We start from the raw sequence: 17,065 nt of genomic DNA, 5'->3' as shown, positions 1-17,065 counted from the left end.
TTGATCTTGAACTCCATCGATTATGATTGATCACTTATTGTGATATTGCCCATATACTGATTCAATTAGGTAATCTGTGGTTGAAAGTGTTGTTTAGTTATTTGTAGCTCATTTACGCAAGGTTGCTTGTAAAAGGATCAGTGGTGACCCAATTCAATGTTACAAATGATATCTAAGAAAAAGTTAAATGTTATGGATACAAATGTTACTAGCAAACATGTGATTTTTATCTCTCAAACCTCTTGTAGACAATATCTGGAGACATGAAACTTCTGAGTGACCAGGTGAACAAAATGGTCAAAGATGTAAGGTAAGGTTATTTCATTCATGTACGATGTTTTCTCACCTCATATGCCACTTAAAATCTCAGTTTAGACTTTCGATCATTAATTTGGTAAATATTTGTTTGCATAGGGTAGCAGAAGTGGTATTTGCATGAGATTGAGAACAGCTAGCATTCAAATACATCACTCTATCGTTCATAGTGCTTACATCAACCAATAGCCTGGCACGTAATATTAGAGTAGGTATAATCCAAGACATAATTTAAAAGACTAGTTTGCATCTGGTGTCACTGCCAATAAAACTCCTCATGACCCTTGATTGGTTAGTAGCGCTTAAAAGAAAGGTTGATTCATGTGGTGCATTCATGAGAAAAAGGAATCGCAGAAAATGGCGAAAAATTACAGGTACCTATACAAGGTAAAAGTGTCTTTTCTATTAAGCATTGTTGATACGGTGCCTTCAGGAAAGAACGTTTCCTATTTTTAATTACAAGACACATGTTCAGAAACTCAATCATCACAACATTTGTAACCAAATGGTGATTGACAGATGCAAACCAGTCTTTTTAATTCTGTCTTTGATTATAGCCATGACCATCACAGAAAGGATGTGAATTTTCAAGGTTTAGCAAAAAAAAATGGGTATTTATAGTTTTTGTAATAAAGGGGGAAATCTGGTAAGATAAGAAATCAGGCAAATTTAACTAATCCTGGGGTGTGATATAATTGTTAATAAGCTTAGATCTTCTAGATGTTTTCATACACCTATATTTTTGTGGATTATAATCAATGGATAATTTGTTGATTTGATTTGATTTGATTTATTGATATTCCAGGCAAACAATTGCAGAAAAAAGCCAAAAAAAAAAAAAAATTATACAATTACAAATAGTCAACGGGGTCCCTGGCGGATTCCCTAATAGCAAACACACACACACAACAAATTACTGATAAAGGTACATACAACTACGCATTTTGCGCGAAAAAGAAAATTGAACACTCTATAATTGCATAGGAAACCAAATTTACTAGTTGATGATTTTGATCATTTCCTTGATTTTGATGGCTAATGGGGTGCCAATTTGATGTAACATTGTTGCAAAGGGGTATTGGAAAAATTTAAGAACAATCATGATGACCCACTATAGTTTTGCATGCTAGGGGCAGGACTTACATAAAAGGCAGTGATCATAAATAATACACTAACATTAATGACTGATATGCTGTACATGTATTAAACTTTCATTTCATATGCTTGAAAGAGTATCAATCTAATTTATTCCCATGGTATTTTGTGAAAATCATGGTATGTAATACAGGGGAAAGAAGAATTACGCATCGCACACGAGCCCAATTAAACATGAATTTAAAAATGGAAACAGGACATACACAGGCAGATATAACCAGAGTAAAAACTCCGGACATTCCTGCCTGTGCAGGGACTTGAACCCCAGACCTCTGGCGAGTGCTCTTCCACTGAGCTACACAGACTGTCCCTGATAAACAGGATTCAAGTCTGCTACTTATGGATATGAGCAGTCAGGGTAAAAAGTACAAACAACACATTACATATTATTGTATGATATCAATTAATGATGCTTACCCGCTAGCCTAATATAATCATACAAACAAGGGAAGAGCTTAATCGATTAAGCATCATTAGTTTGATCTTGTGTGCTAGTTAGTAATATTTGATTTTTTTTCTATGGTATGGTATGTAACTTCGCTTTGTTTAGCAAGTTTTGGGTCTCTGAAGCTCTAAATTACCCTGAAAATATAATGTATAAGTCGATTGTCCACTAAGTAGCTGCTTTCCATAATCAGTTCCTCCATTCATTTCGGTGACTTCTTCTAGATTACTTCATGAGAAGAGACAATAGTTGAAGATATTCATTGTTTTTGACAAATGATTTTTTGCAACCATTTTTGTCTTTTACAAATTGTATGCTATTCTTCACAGTGACAGCCCAACCTCTATGCCTACATGCATACACTTAGCAAATCTAGCAAGTCGAATTGCAAAAACAACATATGAAAGGACCTTTATGAAAGAATATCACAGCCTCATCTCTGCAAGCTGTGAACTCTTCGCCACTTGCTTCAATCTCTGCTTAGTGAATGCTCCAAGACAGACAAGATCACAACCATCATTAGTGACAAATGTAGAGAGTTCTGCAAATAAACTACAGAAAGATGTTGTGGACTGGTTGGACAAACGTCTCCCATATTCACTATCAAGTGATACCAAGAATGAAGGATATAAAGAGGAGCTCCATGTAAGTGATATTAGGCCATAAAAGGTTGTCTCAGAAAACAGGTCTAAAAGCTATGTGATATATGCATTTGCATTTTTGGCCCACTTTTTCCACTTTGTGACCAAATTGTCGAACAAAAGGCCCATTGCCTAGGGCTGTGCAGAAAATCTAATTTCACTTAGCTATGTGCACAGATTTCTGAGACAAACCTTTTTATGGCCTTATCTGATCAGCCTGAAATGAAAATATCAGCTGTGTGAAGATTGGCATTAAAAGTTTGGACACTTTCTTTCACTTTCACATTTAGAGCCAAATTGCCAGTTAAGGTATTTTCCAAACACTGGCAAACAGTAGCCTTTGTAGCAGCCAATTGCCTCAGCCACTTGACACCTGGGATGGTCTGCATAATGGTAGTTTTATGCAACACCTTGAAAGTATGAGAAAATTAATTTATATTGAATTACTGAAAATAAGGATTTACAAATTGGACATTTTAGGAACATTTTAGGAAGAGTGAACCAGACAATGACTGAATTACAGTACATCGATAATGTTACCGAAACATTTTCTTCATTGAATTAAAGTTTTAACTTCAACATTACACTATTTTTTGCTCACCTGGAACGTTTTCACTAGTCTGCATACCGATTTTAGTGGACGAGTGAAAATGTTCCAGGTGAGCAAAAAATAGTGTAGTGTTGAAATTAAAACTTTAATTCATTTTATCTACCACTACGTATGAATTTCCACTCGTATATTTTTTTCATTGGTGTTACATTTTTAATATTTGTCCCGTTCTTTAAAAAATGTTGCTACATAAATTTTAAAGAGAAGTTGAATATGGTTTTATGCTGCATTTATGTTTAATTATTAGACAAATTTGATTAGGCCTAAAGTTTGTAATGCCCTTAAAGCTCAAATATATGTCAGGGTCGGTTGGTAGAACATCTTGATTGAAAAGACAGCACCATGACAGGAAAAAAAGCATGATTGAATATTTCTTAGTTAAGTCTTTTTCTTTTCTTTCATTTTTTCAGATTTGGAGTAGTCTTCTAAATATATCATACATGGATCCCATTATCGCAGAATCTTGGAACAAGGCACTCTGTGCGAAGCTTCAGAAACGAGTGGAAAATGTAAGTTGCAATGGCATAGCAGTAGGATTTTCAACATCTAGGGTTGGGGGGGAGAAGAATCTTTGTGAGGGGGGGATAGAGTTACAATCTAATGTTCAGATATCGGTAGGCCTATATTTTTAGAGAATAGATTGGTATAGCTATATATTTTACCTTTATGCAAATTAATTGCTAAGTTTTAGGTAAAGAGAAGCTATATGATGTTTTTGCTATGCAAAACATGTGTATAGAGGTTGTAATATGGGTGGTTGTCAATAAATTCCAACCAAAAGGTCATTTATTTATTCATTTTTGAGAAACTATAGAAAACTATCGTAGGACACGTTTCGATTAATGGTGATCAAGATTTTTTATTAATCTCATCAACTACATTTTGCTCAGCTTAATTTTAAGATCACCTAGTATTTTGGTATATTTGTTCACAGTAGAAAAATAAATCTGCATAGCTATATAATTAAGGTCTAAAATGGCTAACTTTTTGACATTGACAATTTGGTCCATTTTTAGTGACAGAATTTTTTTAATCTAAAAATCTTTACTCTAAGAATCTAATCTATGAAACACATTTGGTCAAACGTTGTACCACAGTGGAAATTGACAAAATCAGACAAAAATAGAAATCTAGAAGAAAAAAGTGCTGGTAATAAAATACTCAAGGGGAGAGGTATTAGGTCAGGAGCTTGCAAATGGTAAGGTGTAATATTCACAAGGAAATCCAGGAATTGAATTTGTATGTTTTGAGAGAAGATGAAGATTGTGTTACTGTTATAATCAGTTGAATACATTATGACATCAGAATTTAGAGCCATAAGCTATATTCTAATACAAGCCAGGCCTTCTCAACTGGCGGCGCGCGAGCCACTTGTGGTGCTTGGAGTTGGTCGAAGTGGCGCACAAAGTGGCGCACGGTAAATTTACTAATTTTGTTTCACATAAATTTTTAACAAAAAAGGGGTGAAAAAGCCACATTTGAGCCTTTAAAAGCCCTAAAATCTCAGAGCTTCCGGGGGCACTGCCCCCTGGACCCCCACGCCCGGGGGTTTCACACTGGATCCCACCGCTATGAGTTAGGTCGTGCACGCGCTCCCTCACAAAATCCACCCTTAACATGTTGCCACTTCATAATCACTAAAATTTTCCAGTTGGCACTTCAAACAAACTAGTCGAGAAGGCCTGTTCTAATATCTTTTAATCTGTTATTTTAAGTTAAGAGACGAGTACAGACTGGAGCTCTTTGGATCTATCGATGCCAGCAGTTACCATGGCGACATAGGCAAGATCTTTAGTGAAGCAGCTTTCAAAGCATTGGATAACCTGCTCAAGGTAATAACTGTTGTTGTAAAGTAAGGTTGCATGACTTCAATTTGTTAGTAGTTAACTATAGTTGGCACGAAATAGTCATGACTAGTTGGCTATTTGAAAGTCAAAATTTGCTCTTGTAACTTTCACGCCCAAAATGCACAAGCAATACGTATTAGGTATATGTTATACATGATGATGCAAACAATATAATATAAAGACACAAGGTATTGAAACAGACATTGCAAAACTTGGTTTTACTTTTTCTGCTACTTACAATATTACTATGAACAGTTAATGTGAGTGTGCAAAAGGTTTAATATTTGAACCCTAACAGTCTTCTTTGTCAATTGTAGTCAAGCTTATATTTTCAGCAACATTTATATGGATGTTTAACGATCAATTGTGTAAAATGAGTCAACTTTATGTATTATTAGCTTGTATTATTATAGTTGTCTTATTTATGTATCTTGAGGGCACAATATATAGTTGTCATTTGTCAAAAGTTGCAACTATATCACTGATAGTCGTGACTATGGGCAACCTGGCCACAACATGCAAAGATTTCATGTAAAATTTGCCAACAATTAAATCCAAACTCTATATGCATTTATGAACTGCAAAGGACGGGTGATCTGCTAATAATCTAAACAAGAAACTATCATAAGATATCAGGACTTTTTTAAAATTTTAATTCCTTCTCTATACCAGATTAAACAGGTAAGCTTTCACAATGTAACAACATAGCAAACCATTAGTAACAGCAGAAATTGCTGTTTTAATAAAATGCTGGTAATCTGTAGTTATCAGCAAGATCTTTTCACATTGGTAATGAGTGGCCCACACATTATCTCTTTGGTATTTGACAGGTCAAAGGTGATCAAAACGCAGTTCAAAGATTTGTTGGGCAATTTGTAAGCAGTGGTTCAGATCCCAAGAAATGCGGCAAGTTGTTCTCAGATGTGATGTTAAAAGCATGGCCAGCACCAACTGCCAGGGGACAACAAGTGGGTGAGATGCAGCTGCTTCAACATGTGCTAAGATGGACACCATTTATCAATTTCTTCAAAATTGTTGGTAAGGAAAAACTTTCTTTTATTATGAAATGGATATTTATTAGATTTTATCCACAGTTTACTATCTCAGAGGGTTTTGACATTTATATTCAAATTTAGAGTGCTAGGATTCTTTGTGGCAACATTGTCAGCGTTAAGGAACAATCAGTGACTTGTAAAACCTGACCAGTATTAAATTTTTTCAAAAGTCAAGATTTTGTCATTTGTGGAACAATGATAAGATTTAATGTACTAAAATTGCCGGAGCTACAGCAAATATAATTATGCTTTTATTTGTAACAAAGTAATTAATTAAAAGTCAGAAAAGTGTGACAAATAATACCCACAGGAAAATAACAACTTTTACAGTAATTGAAAAACAAAATAGACCTCAAAAGTGATACTAAAATTGGTATCAAAATTATATATAGAGTTCCAGTTTGAGTTGTGATCACAATTTTGTGCCCTGAGCATGATATCCATGAACAAAACAGCTGTACATGGCCCATAGGAAATCCTTTTGAACATGCAAAAGGTCAACCAGCTAAATATGATCACTTACATGCATATTACGTGCAAATACACTGTAAACAAGTCTGAATGTGAATAGTTGTTTTTAGAAAAACAGGACAAATGTGTAGTATCATCATTTTTACAGACATGGACACAGGTTTTGGAAAGCTCCTGACCCAAGAAGCCCAGAGCCAGCTAGCTCTAGCAAAGACACTCTTTGAATCTCTACGTGAATCTGTTCAAGATGGCACAGTATCAGTAGGCCAGTTGAAGCTTATTGCAGAGAGAAGATGCACTCAGCAATTCATAGACCTCTACAAGATCATGACATCCAGGAAACAAGAAAGTGATGTGGATGAGAAACCACTGACTGCTGCTGAGAAGAGGATGGAGTCAGAAAGGAACACAAGAGCAGTTCTGAGGTTGCTGAATACAAGAAAGAAGGAGTTGGAGGAATTACAAGAGCAGATAGAGCTGAACAAGAGGTTGATTGCAGTGTGTAACACTATTCCTCCAGGTAAGAGGAATAGATTTATTTGGTAAAGTTTATAAGTAGATAGGCTTTCTTGACAGGAATTCACAATAAATCTTAATATTTCTACAAGTAGGCTATTGGTTATCAGTCACAGTACTGGTCAGAGTGGTTAAGCTTTCGTCAGATGTGTCACTGACTTCATCAGGACATTAAATTAGTAATGTCTGAAGTCACAGTCATATCTGATGAAAGCTCAACCACTCTGACAGGGACTGGCTGCACCAGTACTGTGATAATGCACGGCGTACTTGTAGAAATACTGTAACTTGGTAAAGTTTTTTATGTAGAAGCAAATTTGTGTAAGTAAGGCCAAATTAAAAAACTGGGTTGTCTCAAAGCTGTCCAACTCTGAAAAACTAATGCGAAATGCATTTTTATTTTTTTGTAAAATGTGAAAAAACCTCATAGTCGTATTGTACTGTATGAAGTGTTGTATGGAACAATAAAGTGATGCTGCTATTGTATTGAAGTGAAAAGTCAAAATCTGAATTACTTCATGCTTAATACCTGTATCATGCAATCAGTTGCAGCAATAGAGAGGCAAATCACTGGTGATCAAACACTGTAGTTATAGTGACAGTGCAAATTTTATTGCCAATCCAGTCATAGTCAAAATAGCACAGCAACTTGGCTATCTAATTTGCTAACAATTTGACACTGGGTCTGTCAGTTATATACTTGTGATAGATAATATATCAGTTAGTTGATTTTCCAATAGAGCTAGAAAAAAACATAATAAAAGAGAAAGTGACAGAGTATAGGGGAAAAATAGGACAAAAGGAAATAAAATAAAAAGACAGAGAAGCTTAATTTACTTTTTTCTGGTTCATTTTACAGTTGACACATCTGCACTTCTTCAAAAACTGAAGACAAATATTTCAGAACTGCAGTTGAACAAAGTGTGTAAACCAATTACCATGGAGCAGCTAACACAGCAAGGCCAAGAGGTCCAGCCAGATGTCATTTTCTTCTCCCATCCCATACCAATACAGAATTTGCTGCTGCCACTAAACAACATTCAAGACTGCAAAGTATTCCAGAAGTATGTTCATTATTTTCCTCTGAATTTGTATCAATTCGTCGGTCGCAACACATAGTAGCGTAGAGTGATTTTAACAATTTTCCGTTTCACATAGTGGCGTATAGCTTTAGATCTAGCTATTATCCTATAATAGTTATTCCTTGTTAACTATTAAAGATACAGTTTAATAGTTTGAAACTTAAACTCAATTACAAATGAAAACGGGCCACAGAGAGATAACAGTGGAGGAGTATCGACTCCATTACTAGTAGCATATCCTTCAAAAGCGGTTTGATCGGAAACATATTTTTTCCTTCACGTACGCCACTATGTGTTGCGACCGACGAATTGTTTACATGATTGTGGGCCAGGAATATGAATAGAGACTTCTAATAATGGCATGGGTTTGTGTCACTAGAAATGCACACTATGCTTCACCACAATCAACTTATTGCTTAGCTATGTCCACCCAGGCTGTATATTTTCATATTGTTAGAAGAAAAGAGAAAATGTCAAACCAACAAAATTACGCAAAAGGCTCTCAAATGCATTCAGAAAACAAATGGGGCATTTTCAGGCTTCCCGCTACACTACGTTTTTGCATCCTGGGACACTTTCTTTTGTTACTCAGAACTAGCAGATCTTTGTAGTGCAAACATCAGGTTCTTTGTAAGGTCACTTGATGTGGTTAGTGCTACTGATTAACGAAACACAAAATTAAATTTGAGGCTAAGTGTATTGGTCATCTTAGAAATGGAGATGGCCATGCTTGACGTTGTCTTGTTGGTATCACATTTTCACTCTTTTATATGGACCCAAAACATTTTTCTCGACAGACCCATTATTTTGAAAATAAGCAAATAGTTAGACCCCATAATTTTTGGACCTTGCAGGATCCCTGGGCACTTTAACCTGCATATACATGTAGCTCCAGCAGAACTGAGATGCAAAAGTTGTAAACATTTGACCAGATTTCACAATCATTCATTTATTCTGACAGCTCAGTTTTGAAAATTGGGTCAGTTGATCAAATTTGGTTGTCCGTCTTCATCACAATTTTAAAAACTTGCTGTGAACTTTCATTAGAAGTGTTTTTTGCCAAACAAAATTTGATCATTATCTAATATCAAAGTAGAATTATTTTATAAAGACTTTGTGTTTCATTGCTCAAAATTAAGCAATTTTGTTTTGTTTGTGATAACAGACTGCTGAAGAAGCAAGCTGCAAGAGTTAGAGAAGGGAAACCAAACCCAATGTTGTCAATCCTAGAAGTATTCACACAAGTCTTTGGTCCAGTCTATACCAACCAGCTACCAGAGGTTCTCACAAAGCTTCAAATGGAAACCATCACACTTGGTCAAGTGGATTTTCTATTTCGAGACATCAGAGATAGACCTCAAATTCTTCAGACTGAGTTTCAGATGCTTGCCAGGCTGAGATCAGATCAAAATGCAGCTTGGGTGACACCCAGATTGAAGCAGATTCAGGATTATTACCGAGTCCAGCATCAAGCACAGGCAGCAGGGGAATTGCTGAAGATACGTGATGCTTTCATTCTCAAAGGAAACTTTAAACCTATGGAGACATTGAACAATGTGGTAAGTAGCATATTGCGTAAAAATACTGTCATATATTTTCCAAAAATTATGATGTGAAACTGCTTGGTACTCTAGGTCAGTAAACATGAGTAGAATTTAATCTTTCCCTAAAGAAGTCCTTATCAGAGGGCTAAAGTTTTGGAGCTCATATAACACTCATTATGAAATGATAACCAGTGAAAATCCCTTGACCTTTTAGGATTTGAACCTGTGACCTTTGGTTTGCTGGTCTAAAGCTGAATTCATACTTGGATCGCTTTTGTAGAAAAGTGGATTATGTATACGCTCAGTGTACAACAATGCTACGTACCGCTTTTGCATACTGAGCAAAGGTGTGATTGCATTTCCGCAAAGTGATCAGTATAAATTCAGCTGAATACTTCGTATGGTTAGAAGTTGTAAAGCAGATGGAAAAAAAGGAGCTGGATATATTTACTTCTCTTATAGATCATTAATAATTTTAACCAGTATTTCACTGTGAAAATCACATTGAAATCTGAAAATAATTAAGAAAGCAACACTTAAAATTCAAGTATGAAAATGACCATTGTTCAACTACAGTGAGAAAAACAGTGGACTAGTGCTGAAACACCTCTTGAAAAAAGTCATTGCGCGCACTGATGTTTCATTAAACCCTTTGAAATATAGTATTAAAGCTTTCCATGCCCTGATGTGTGTTCGCATGATGATGTAATCACATCATGTGGGATATCTGCACTTGCACATGCTTTGTGAATTAAGCTTTTGTGAGGTTTGGTTCGTTAGTAGGGTTATACATTTGTAACCTACTCATATAGGGGGGACCCAACTGGCGAGGGGGAAGGAAAGAAGGAAGAAAGAAAGAAGGAAGAAGAAGAGAAAAACCACGCACCCTTCAAGGTCTGTGCACGGGATCGCTTGCCACGGGGTCTACCTTAGACAGCCAAGCTTTCCATGCCCATTATGTGTGTTTGCATGATAGCATAACCGCGCATCACATGGAATACCTGTGCTTGCAGATGCTTTGTGAATTGAGCTTTTGTGGGGTTTGGTTCAGTTAGGGTTAAAGAAGAAACAAATTGAGTTGGCCAGAAGTGGAATGCTTGGAAGTGAGTGGGTCAGTTTTATTATTATTATTGCAATGGTTTTGCTCATTATAGCTGACAGTCGTTAATTAATATTGTTTCAACACTGAACACTGAATTGTTACAGCACTTCTGAAAACAATTTTATATTAGTATCACTTGTTTTGCTGATTTTCAGTCTTACTTTAACATTTTCAGTGCAATTTTTATGTTCAAAGTTTCATTGTGGTTGTCTGAAATTGAATTTTGCAGAATGCAAAGACATTCAAAAATCAGCCACTGGGAGCCATCAATCAAGAGGTGATCAGTGCAGCTAATATTCTGAAGAATGTTGGAGAGAAAGAAGTGGAATGCTTAGAACAGCTGGCACGCTGCAAAGAACTCATCAATTGGGTGCGACAAGAGATCAAAGGTCAGTTGACATGGAAAGTGTTTTGCATGTATTATTTTCTGTCTAGTCTTTCTATTCTATCCAGTTTGGCTTTAACCCGGCTCCCCCTTCTTCAACCCGATTGTCTGTATGCACAAAACAAGTTGGACCAGGTCTAACTTTAGACCTGGTCTAACCATAGAGATTGTCCTTACGGAGAAAGAACTCTTTGGTATATACATACCTTATTCTATATTAATTCAGATCATGTTATAAGGGTAAATACATGTAGCTTAATATATTAGATGGCCGTAGTTTATCTCTTGGACTTTGCTAGGAGTAAAGGAGGAAAAGAAAAGAGTAAAAGTATCCCTCCATAAGTCTAACCTCCATCAATGTATGGAGATACAGTATTTTGTTTTTTAATATTTACTTGATAGATGTGCAAGAACTGAAAGTGTTTGTAGACTTGGCCATGATATCTGCTGGTGAAACGGACATAGAAGTTGACCGTGTGTCCTGCTTCCATCGAGCTGCAACTGGATATGCTCCTTTCATATTTGAGTTGAAGGATAAAGCTGGGTACAGAGAATTACTGAGTATGACAACAAAGGTGTGGAAGGCTTTGGAGAATGATCAGCACCTTCCGCAGAAACTGGTATGTGCTTGTTAACATTCAACAAATTGAGGGTATTGTGGTAAATTGTAAACATTTCATCAAGGAATTTCCCAGGGTCATATAGCTCGGGGAGTTGCAATTGGTGTTTGCACAGGTTAAGGTCATTTCATGGTGGTCAGCAGCAACATCACATGTCATCAACCATGGTTGCAAAAGGACAAAGTCTCATAGCTGGGGCAACTGGTGTTTATTGTTCTGTGGAATGTGATCTAACAGCAAGGAGATCTTGATGGATTACAACAAATTGGCCATCCAACTTGTCTTATGAAGTGCTCCTGGTTGCTGTTAATTTGATGGATTGCTGACCACCCAGAAACACCTCCTGTGAGAGTCAACTTGGATATAAACATCTTTATGTTGCTGAGCAGGACAGGGAAAAAATGCCCGACCTGCATAACGTTGTTGGGCAGGAAAACCTCCTATGTGCTTGTGGCCCCTGAACATCTTTAAAACAAAACTGCCAACAGATTATATAGGAGATTTGCTTTAAACATGTTCAGGGGCCAAGGACACATAGGAGGTATTTCCTGCCCAAGGAAGATAAGCATTATATGACAAATAACAGAACTTTTGCACTTGAACTGGGGTCATCATTGTGGCAAGTTCTAATAGTTTGATAACTGTCTTATATATTGCAAATTGCTCACATGGGTACGTTCTGTATTTCCTGGGCTTTTAACCTAAACTTGTAAGTCTAGATATGTAAAGGGCAGCAATAGGTCTAATTTGACATATTGACATATAGGGCAGCTATTAATTTTTTTAACCTTCTCATGTCCCAACAGGTGTCACATCCTTATAATATGATTCGGGACTGTAAAAGGACCCAACATTACCACAATTACTCAAAATCCAGATGGCATGTGTATGTGTATTAGAATAGCTGGCTTATGGCAATTGTGCTGCATAGTGCAGGATATCGCACCCAAAATATAGGCTGACATTGGATCCAGAAGACAACTTTGAAATGAAGTTAAATTTGTGTAGCTTAATATTTTGGTAAATGGCATGTGTCAAGACTAGGTACAGAAAAATAAGTTGACATGAGGGGGTTTGATGCACCCTACTGGGTATCAGTAACTTCATTTGCATTTTTACAGTTTTATCAAATGTATATTCATGATGCCATGCATTGATACCCACAGAGAGATACACAAAGACAACTGTTCTGGCTGAAAGAAGTCAAAGATTCTCAAGGCTCTGTAGAGACCTCATCCCTGAGCCAGGCAGAAGCCATCAATGAGGGCGGTGTATACACAGTCGGCAATCTGAGGGATACCGCCACCATCAAGCTACGCGTTGCAATACGTGAGATGACGGTAGATGAAGAGGAAGAAGAGAATGAGCGTGTGTATACATTGGAGATGTTGCGTGATTTACAGAGCAAGTTGACGTTGGTGGCAGGCAAGACACAGGAGGACAGGCAGGGATTGCAAGCACAGGTGGAACAATTTGTGGAGGTAAGAGAAATTGTTTGTGTGGTTATTTTGGTAGGGGTGTGCAGCATGGAGTTCCAAACTTTGAGAACTGAGAACTGATTTGGGGCAAAATAGGGGCTTCGGCCTTCTGAACTAAAAATTAAGCATACCTTTTTGGGTTTAGTGAACTAAATTTGTGCCAAAATTAGGAGTCGCCCTATTTGACGTTAGCTTTGGACATTTTAGTATTTTATTGATTTTTCACCCTGGTAAGTCGGGTGGAAAATTCATGACAAATCAGACATCAACTTAATTGATATAAAAGGGCATTGGCTCTTTTTAAAGTGGTTCCTTGTTATGCAAATGAGACAGTTATGCAAATGAGACAGTTTATAGCTCCGTAGCTTTCACACTGAGGTTTCGGGATTTATTTCATGTGCTCAAGGACATTTCTTTGCAGATGAATGAGAATAAACAGAATTTTCCCACGATTGTATGGTGCAGAGAAAATATCACATTAGTTGACTCCGAAAATGTAATGAAAGAAAATAATTAAATATCCAAAGCTAACGCTAAATAGGGTGCCTCCACCTAATGATAGGTTGTAGAGCTAAGAAAATTCAGAATGTTTCAAAATTTGAGCTAAAGAGCTATGATTTTGTGAATTTTAATCAATGTGAAGGTAATGAACTGGATCATGATCCCCAACTGCAGTTCTTAGGAACTGCCATAGAGCTTGAAATAGGGGCCCTTGACTGCCGTACATACGGTACCACCTTTGCATGTACAATGTGAGTGCCCCAAGGTTTATTTGTGATGCAAACAAAATGAGTACAATGTCATAAAGTTATTTTGAAGTTTACTAGCTGTTTTATGAGTCGAATCCTAATGTTCTATATTGTGTAAATACCCAATGTTTCAACTATGCCACATGTTGATGGCATTTAAATAAAATGAAACCTGATTAAAAGTTCTTTATCATGAGAGTAAATAATTGAAAATTGCATTTTCATGGCATATAGTCCTCATCAAGTTCTGCTTGATTGGGTCATATTTATATTAATAATTCCTGAAGAGCGTGTTATTTTTTAGGCTAATCTGACTGGTGACTCACAAAGACCTACAAAGTTATAAAGAGATTTTGGCTATATGTGACACAATCTGCTCCATGGGGTCTAAAGGAGAAGGCATTTTTAAAAATTGAGTTCCTATAATCATTAAAGAAACATTAGGCTATCATACACTGAAAACACCAAAGTCTAGCATACTTGGTTCTAAAGTTATGAAGTGTTATGATGTGTATTTTTTTATGTATTTTATTGTTTTTTATTCCATATTTATGCCTTTATCTCAATTTTATATTTGCCGCCTTTGGCCCCCATGGACCAGATCATGTCACATATTAGGTCTCTTGATGACCACTTATTGTTGGGAGAATTTCAATTGCTCTTGTGATTCAGAAGTAATGTTTGATAATTGTTTTGTTGTTGTTGATACCAACAGGTATTCACAGCAGCCCAGCAGTTAGCCTCCACATACACCAAACTCAATTCAGCTGGATGTATTCTCTTCAAAGAATGGAAGGCTGTCTTGAGATGCGGCAAGAGACTAGGCGAAGTATCAGTGATTGTCGATTTTGGCGCTTCTGAGCAGCTACTACTAAAAGGCACACGCCCTCTTATGGTGGAGCTAAGATTCTTGCGAGAATTTATGGATGACTGTCTGAATCAGTGGCATCATTATGTTAATGAGCAGAGGTCCAAATGTTACGAGCTCAACTACTACACCACAGAGCAGCTGGTTATGTTACGGCAACATGTAGCACAATTCACAAAAACTAAGAGTGCGATTCCAGCACAGGTAAAAAATGAGTATGATAACATTGGTTTAAATTGCAGAAAGTTGATTACAAATTTAAGAAGTTGGTAGTTGACAAGAAACTTTGTGCAATGAAGGTAGTCATATTAGGAAACTATGCGCATCCTTTGTTTCACTTTGATTTTGATAATGGCACAAGTGCTTTTCGCAGGTGCACCGCAAGACCGTTAGATAAGATTAGGTTAGCCCAGGTGATTCAATGATGCAACCAGTGAAATATATGCACCTACTTAGGCCTGGGTGCTCAATCTCGCCGATTAACTCTTTGGCGTGCCCGGAACCTAAGCCGCAGACACACGCCGATGCACATATGCTGAGAAATTAAATACTGTTGCGATATGCACTAACAAAATGTGTGTCTGCTCAATGAAAAGCCATGTTCAGTCACCCGTTCATCGGCTTGATCGGCCCAACTCCTGCATTTTTCGCAACACTTGACAACAATACCCTTACAAATTAGTGTCCTTGAGTGAGTTGATTCTTTGCCGGATTATATTGACTGATCCGCAAATTGCTCACGGTGAGTAAACTCAAGTAGGTACTACAATAAACATTAATATAAAGGTTTCGTGTAATGAATGACAAACCGCAGAACAAGAAGATGGCAAGATGTTACGAACTCGATGCCCATAACTGCTCGCGATTTCGCAACCAGGGATATGGCTACACTATATTAATTTGTCGGCGTACTGCGGCTTGAAACTGCAAGCCGCAGGGTTAATCAGCGAGATTAAGCACCAGGGCCTTATTGCCCAAAAAAAAGGTCCATGTTTCTTCGGAATTGGTATCTAAGACTTGGTGATACCCCCTAAAAACAGTGGGAATTCCCAATTTTGAAACCACTTTTTGCAATTCTCACTTTTGTTTCTTTTAGGCAAAATTTTGCCTTGGGAATTCCCAAAAGTTTCTGTTAAAAATCTGTTTGCCTTCTGTAGGGGGTCATTAATTTCCGAGTCTATTTGATAATAATATAAATCCCTTAATTATTCCTCTACAGATCTATGTCTTGCTGTCCAGTGTCAAACAGATGTGCAATCCAGATGACATCGATGTTGCCCTCAAAGCAGCCATGAGACAGGTGGCTCATGAAGCAGCACCTGCTCCCATGGAGGCAGAAGCCATTGATGCACCAGAGGTGAATGAGGCAGACATATTGAATCAGAAGAAGTTGCTTGCCAAGAAATTGGTTGATGAGTTCTTATTTGATGAATCCATGGCACTGGCAGCTGTACAGGTTTGTTTCATTGATACTTTTGTATGAATTGCCATTAAAAGTTTGGAAATTGAAAAGTGATAGATATCGGTCATAAGATAATAGAAATGATTATTCATGACATTTCATGATTAGGCTATATGCATGGGTCATATATCATTATGGAAAGAGGATGATACAGGCACGAACCCTAGTCTACAAATAATAACCACCACAGCCAGGAGCAGCTCTGTAAATCTTGCGTAGTAAGTTCCTTGCCATGGGGAATTTCAAGCTAGCTTAATTTTTTCACAAGAACTAGAAAAGACCATGCGATAGTTTGAAATTGTACCATCAAGCACTCACACACCAGAGCTTGTAAGCTTACTGGACTGCTCACTACAGTTTTAATTAAATTGCCAAGGGAATCTTGGCTTGTGGAATGCCAGTGTCCTTTTAAACTGACTGATGTACGGTGTCTGTAGTTAAAAATTACGTACCAAAGGTAAATCTTGCGCAATAGCTATAGAACCACATGTGTGATGACACTGGTTAACCCTGTTCATTCCCCTGGGGATTTATTGGGGTGAGGTATTGAAATTTTGGGTATAAAGGTAAAAAAAACTGCCCTTTTTTAGAGACCATTGCACAATCTGGCTGCAAGATCTTTATCATCACCTGCATTTGCCCCACAATGCATTTACAGTAATGGAGAGAGAGCTGGTAATTGAATATGAAATTTGCCTCCACTGGGGATCGAACCGGGGA

The 17,065-nt window shown here is 37.1% G+C and overlaps 1 protein-coding gene across 1 annotated transcript in view; it reads left to right on the top strand.

Annotated features, from left to right (window-relative positions):
• Positions 1–17,065, top strand: part of LOC140150173 (E3 ubiquitin-protein ligase rnf213-alpha-like) — a 53,678-nt gene that overhangs the window by 15,301 nt on the left and 21,312 nt on the right. Inside the window, exons 11-23 of the mRNA XM_072172177.1 lie at positions 249–310; positions 2,245–2,560; positions 3,577–3,675; positions 4,882–4,998; positions 5,844–6,051; positions 6,688–7,059; positions 7,915–8,119; positions 9,303–9,696; positions 11,013–11,172; positions 11,571–11,788; positions 12,955–13,269; positions 14,731–15,087; positions 16,103–16,339. Coding sequence (XP_072028278.1) covers positions 249–310; positions 2,245–2,560; positions 3,577–3,675; positions 4,882–4,998; positions 5,844–6,051; positions 6,688–7,059; positions 7,915–8,119; positions 9,303–9,696; positions 11,013–11,172; positions 11,571–11,788; positions 12,955–13,269; positions 14,731–15,087; positions 16,103–16,339 — 3,060 coding nt within the window. The remainder of the gene's footprint in view (positions 1–248; positions 311–2,244; positions 2,561–3,576; positions 3,676–4,881; positions 4,999–5,843; positions 6,052–6,687; positions 7,060–7,914; positions 8,120–9,302; positions 9,697–11,012; positions 11,173–11,570; positions 11,789–12,954; positions 13,270–14,730; positions 15,088–16,102; positions 16,340–17,065) is intronic.

The sequence above is a fragment of the Amphiura filiformis genome, chromosome 4 (genome assembly GCF_039555335.1).
Source record: "Amphiura filiformis chromosome 4, Afil_fr2py, whole genome shotgun sequence".
NCBI lineage: Eukaryota > Metazoa > Echinodermata > Ophiuroidea > Amphilepidida > Amphiuridae > Amphiura > Amphiura filiformis.
This window is presented reverse-complemented; position numbering and strand designations above follow the sequence as displayed.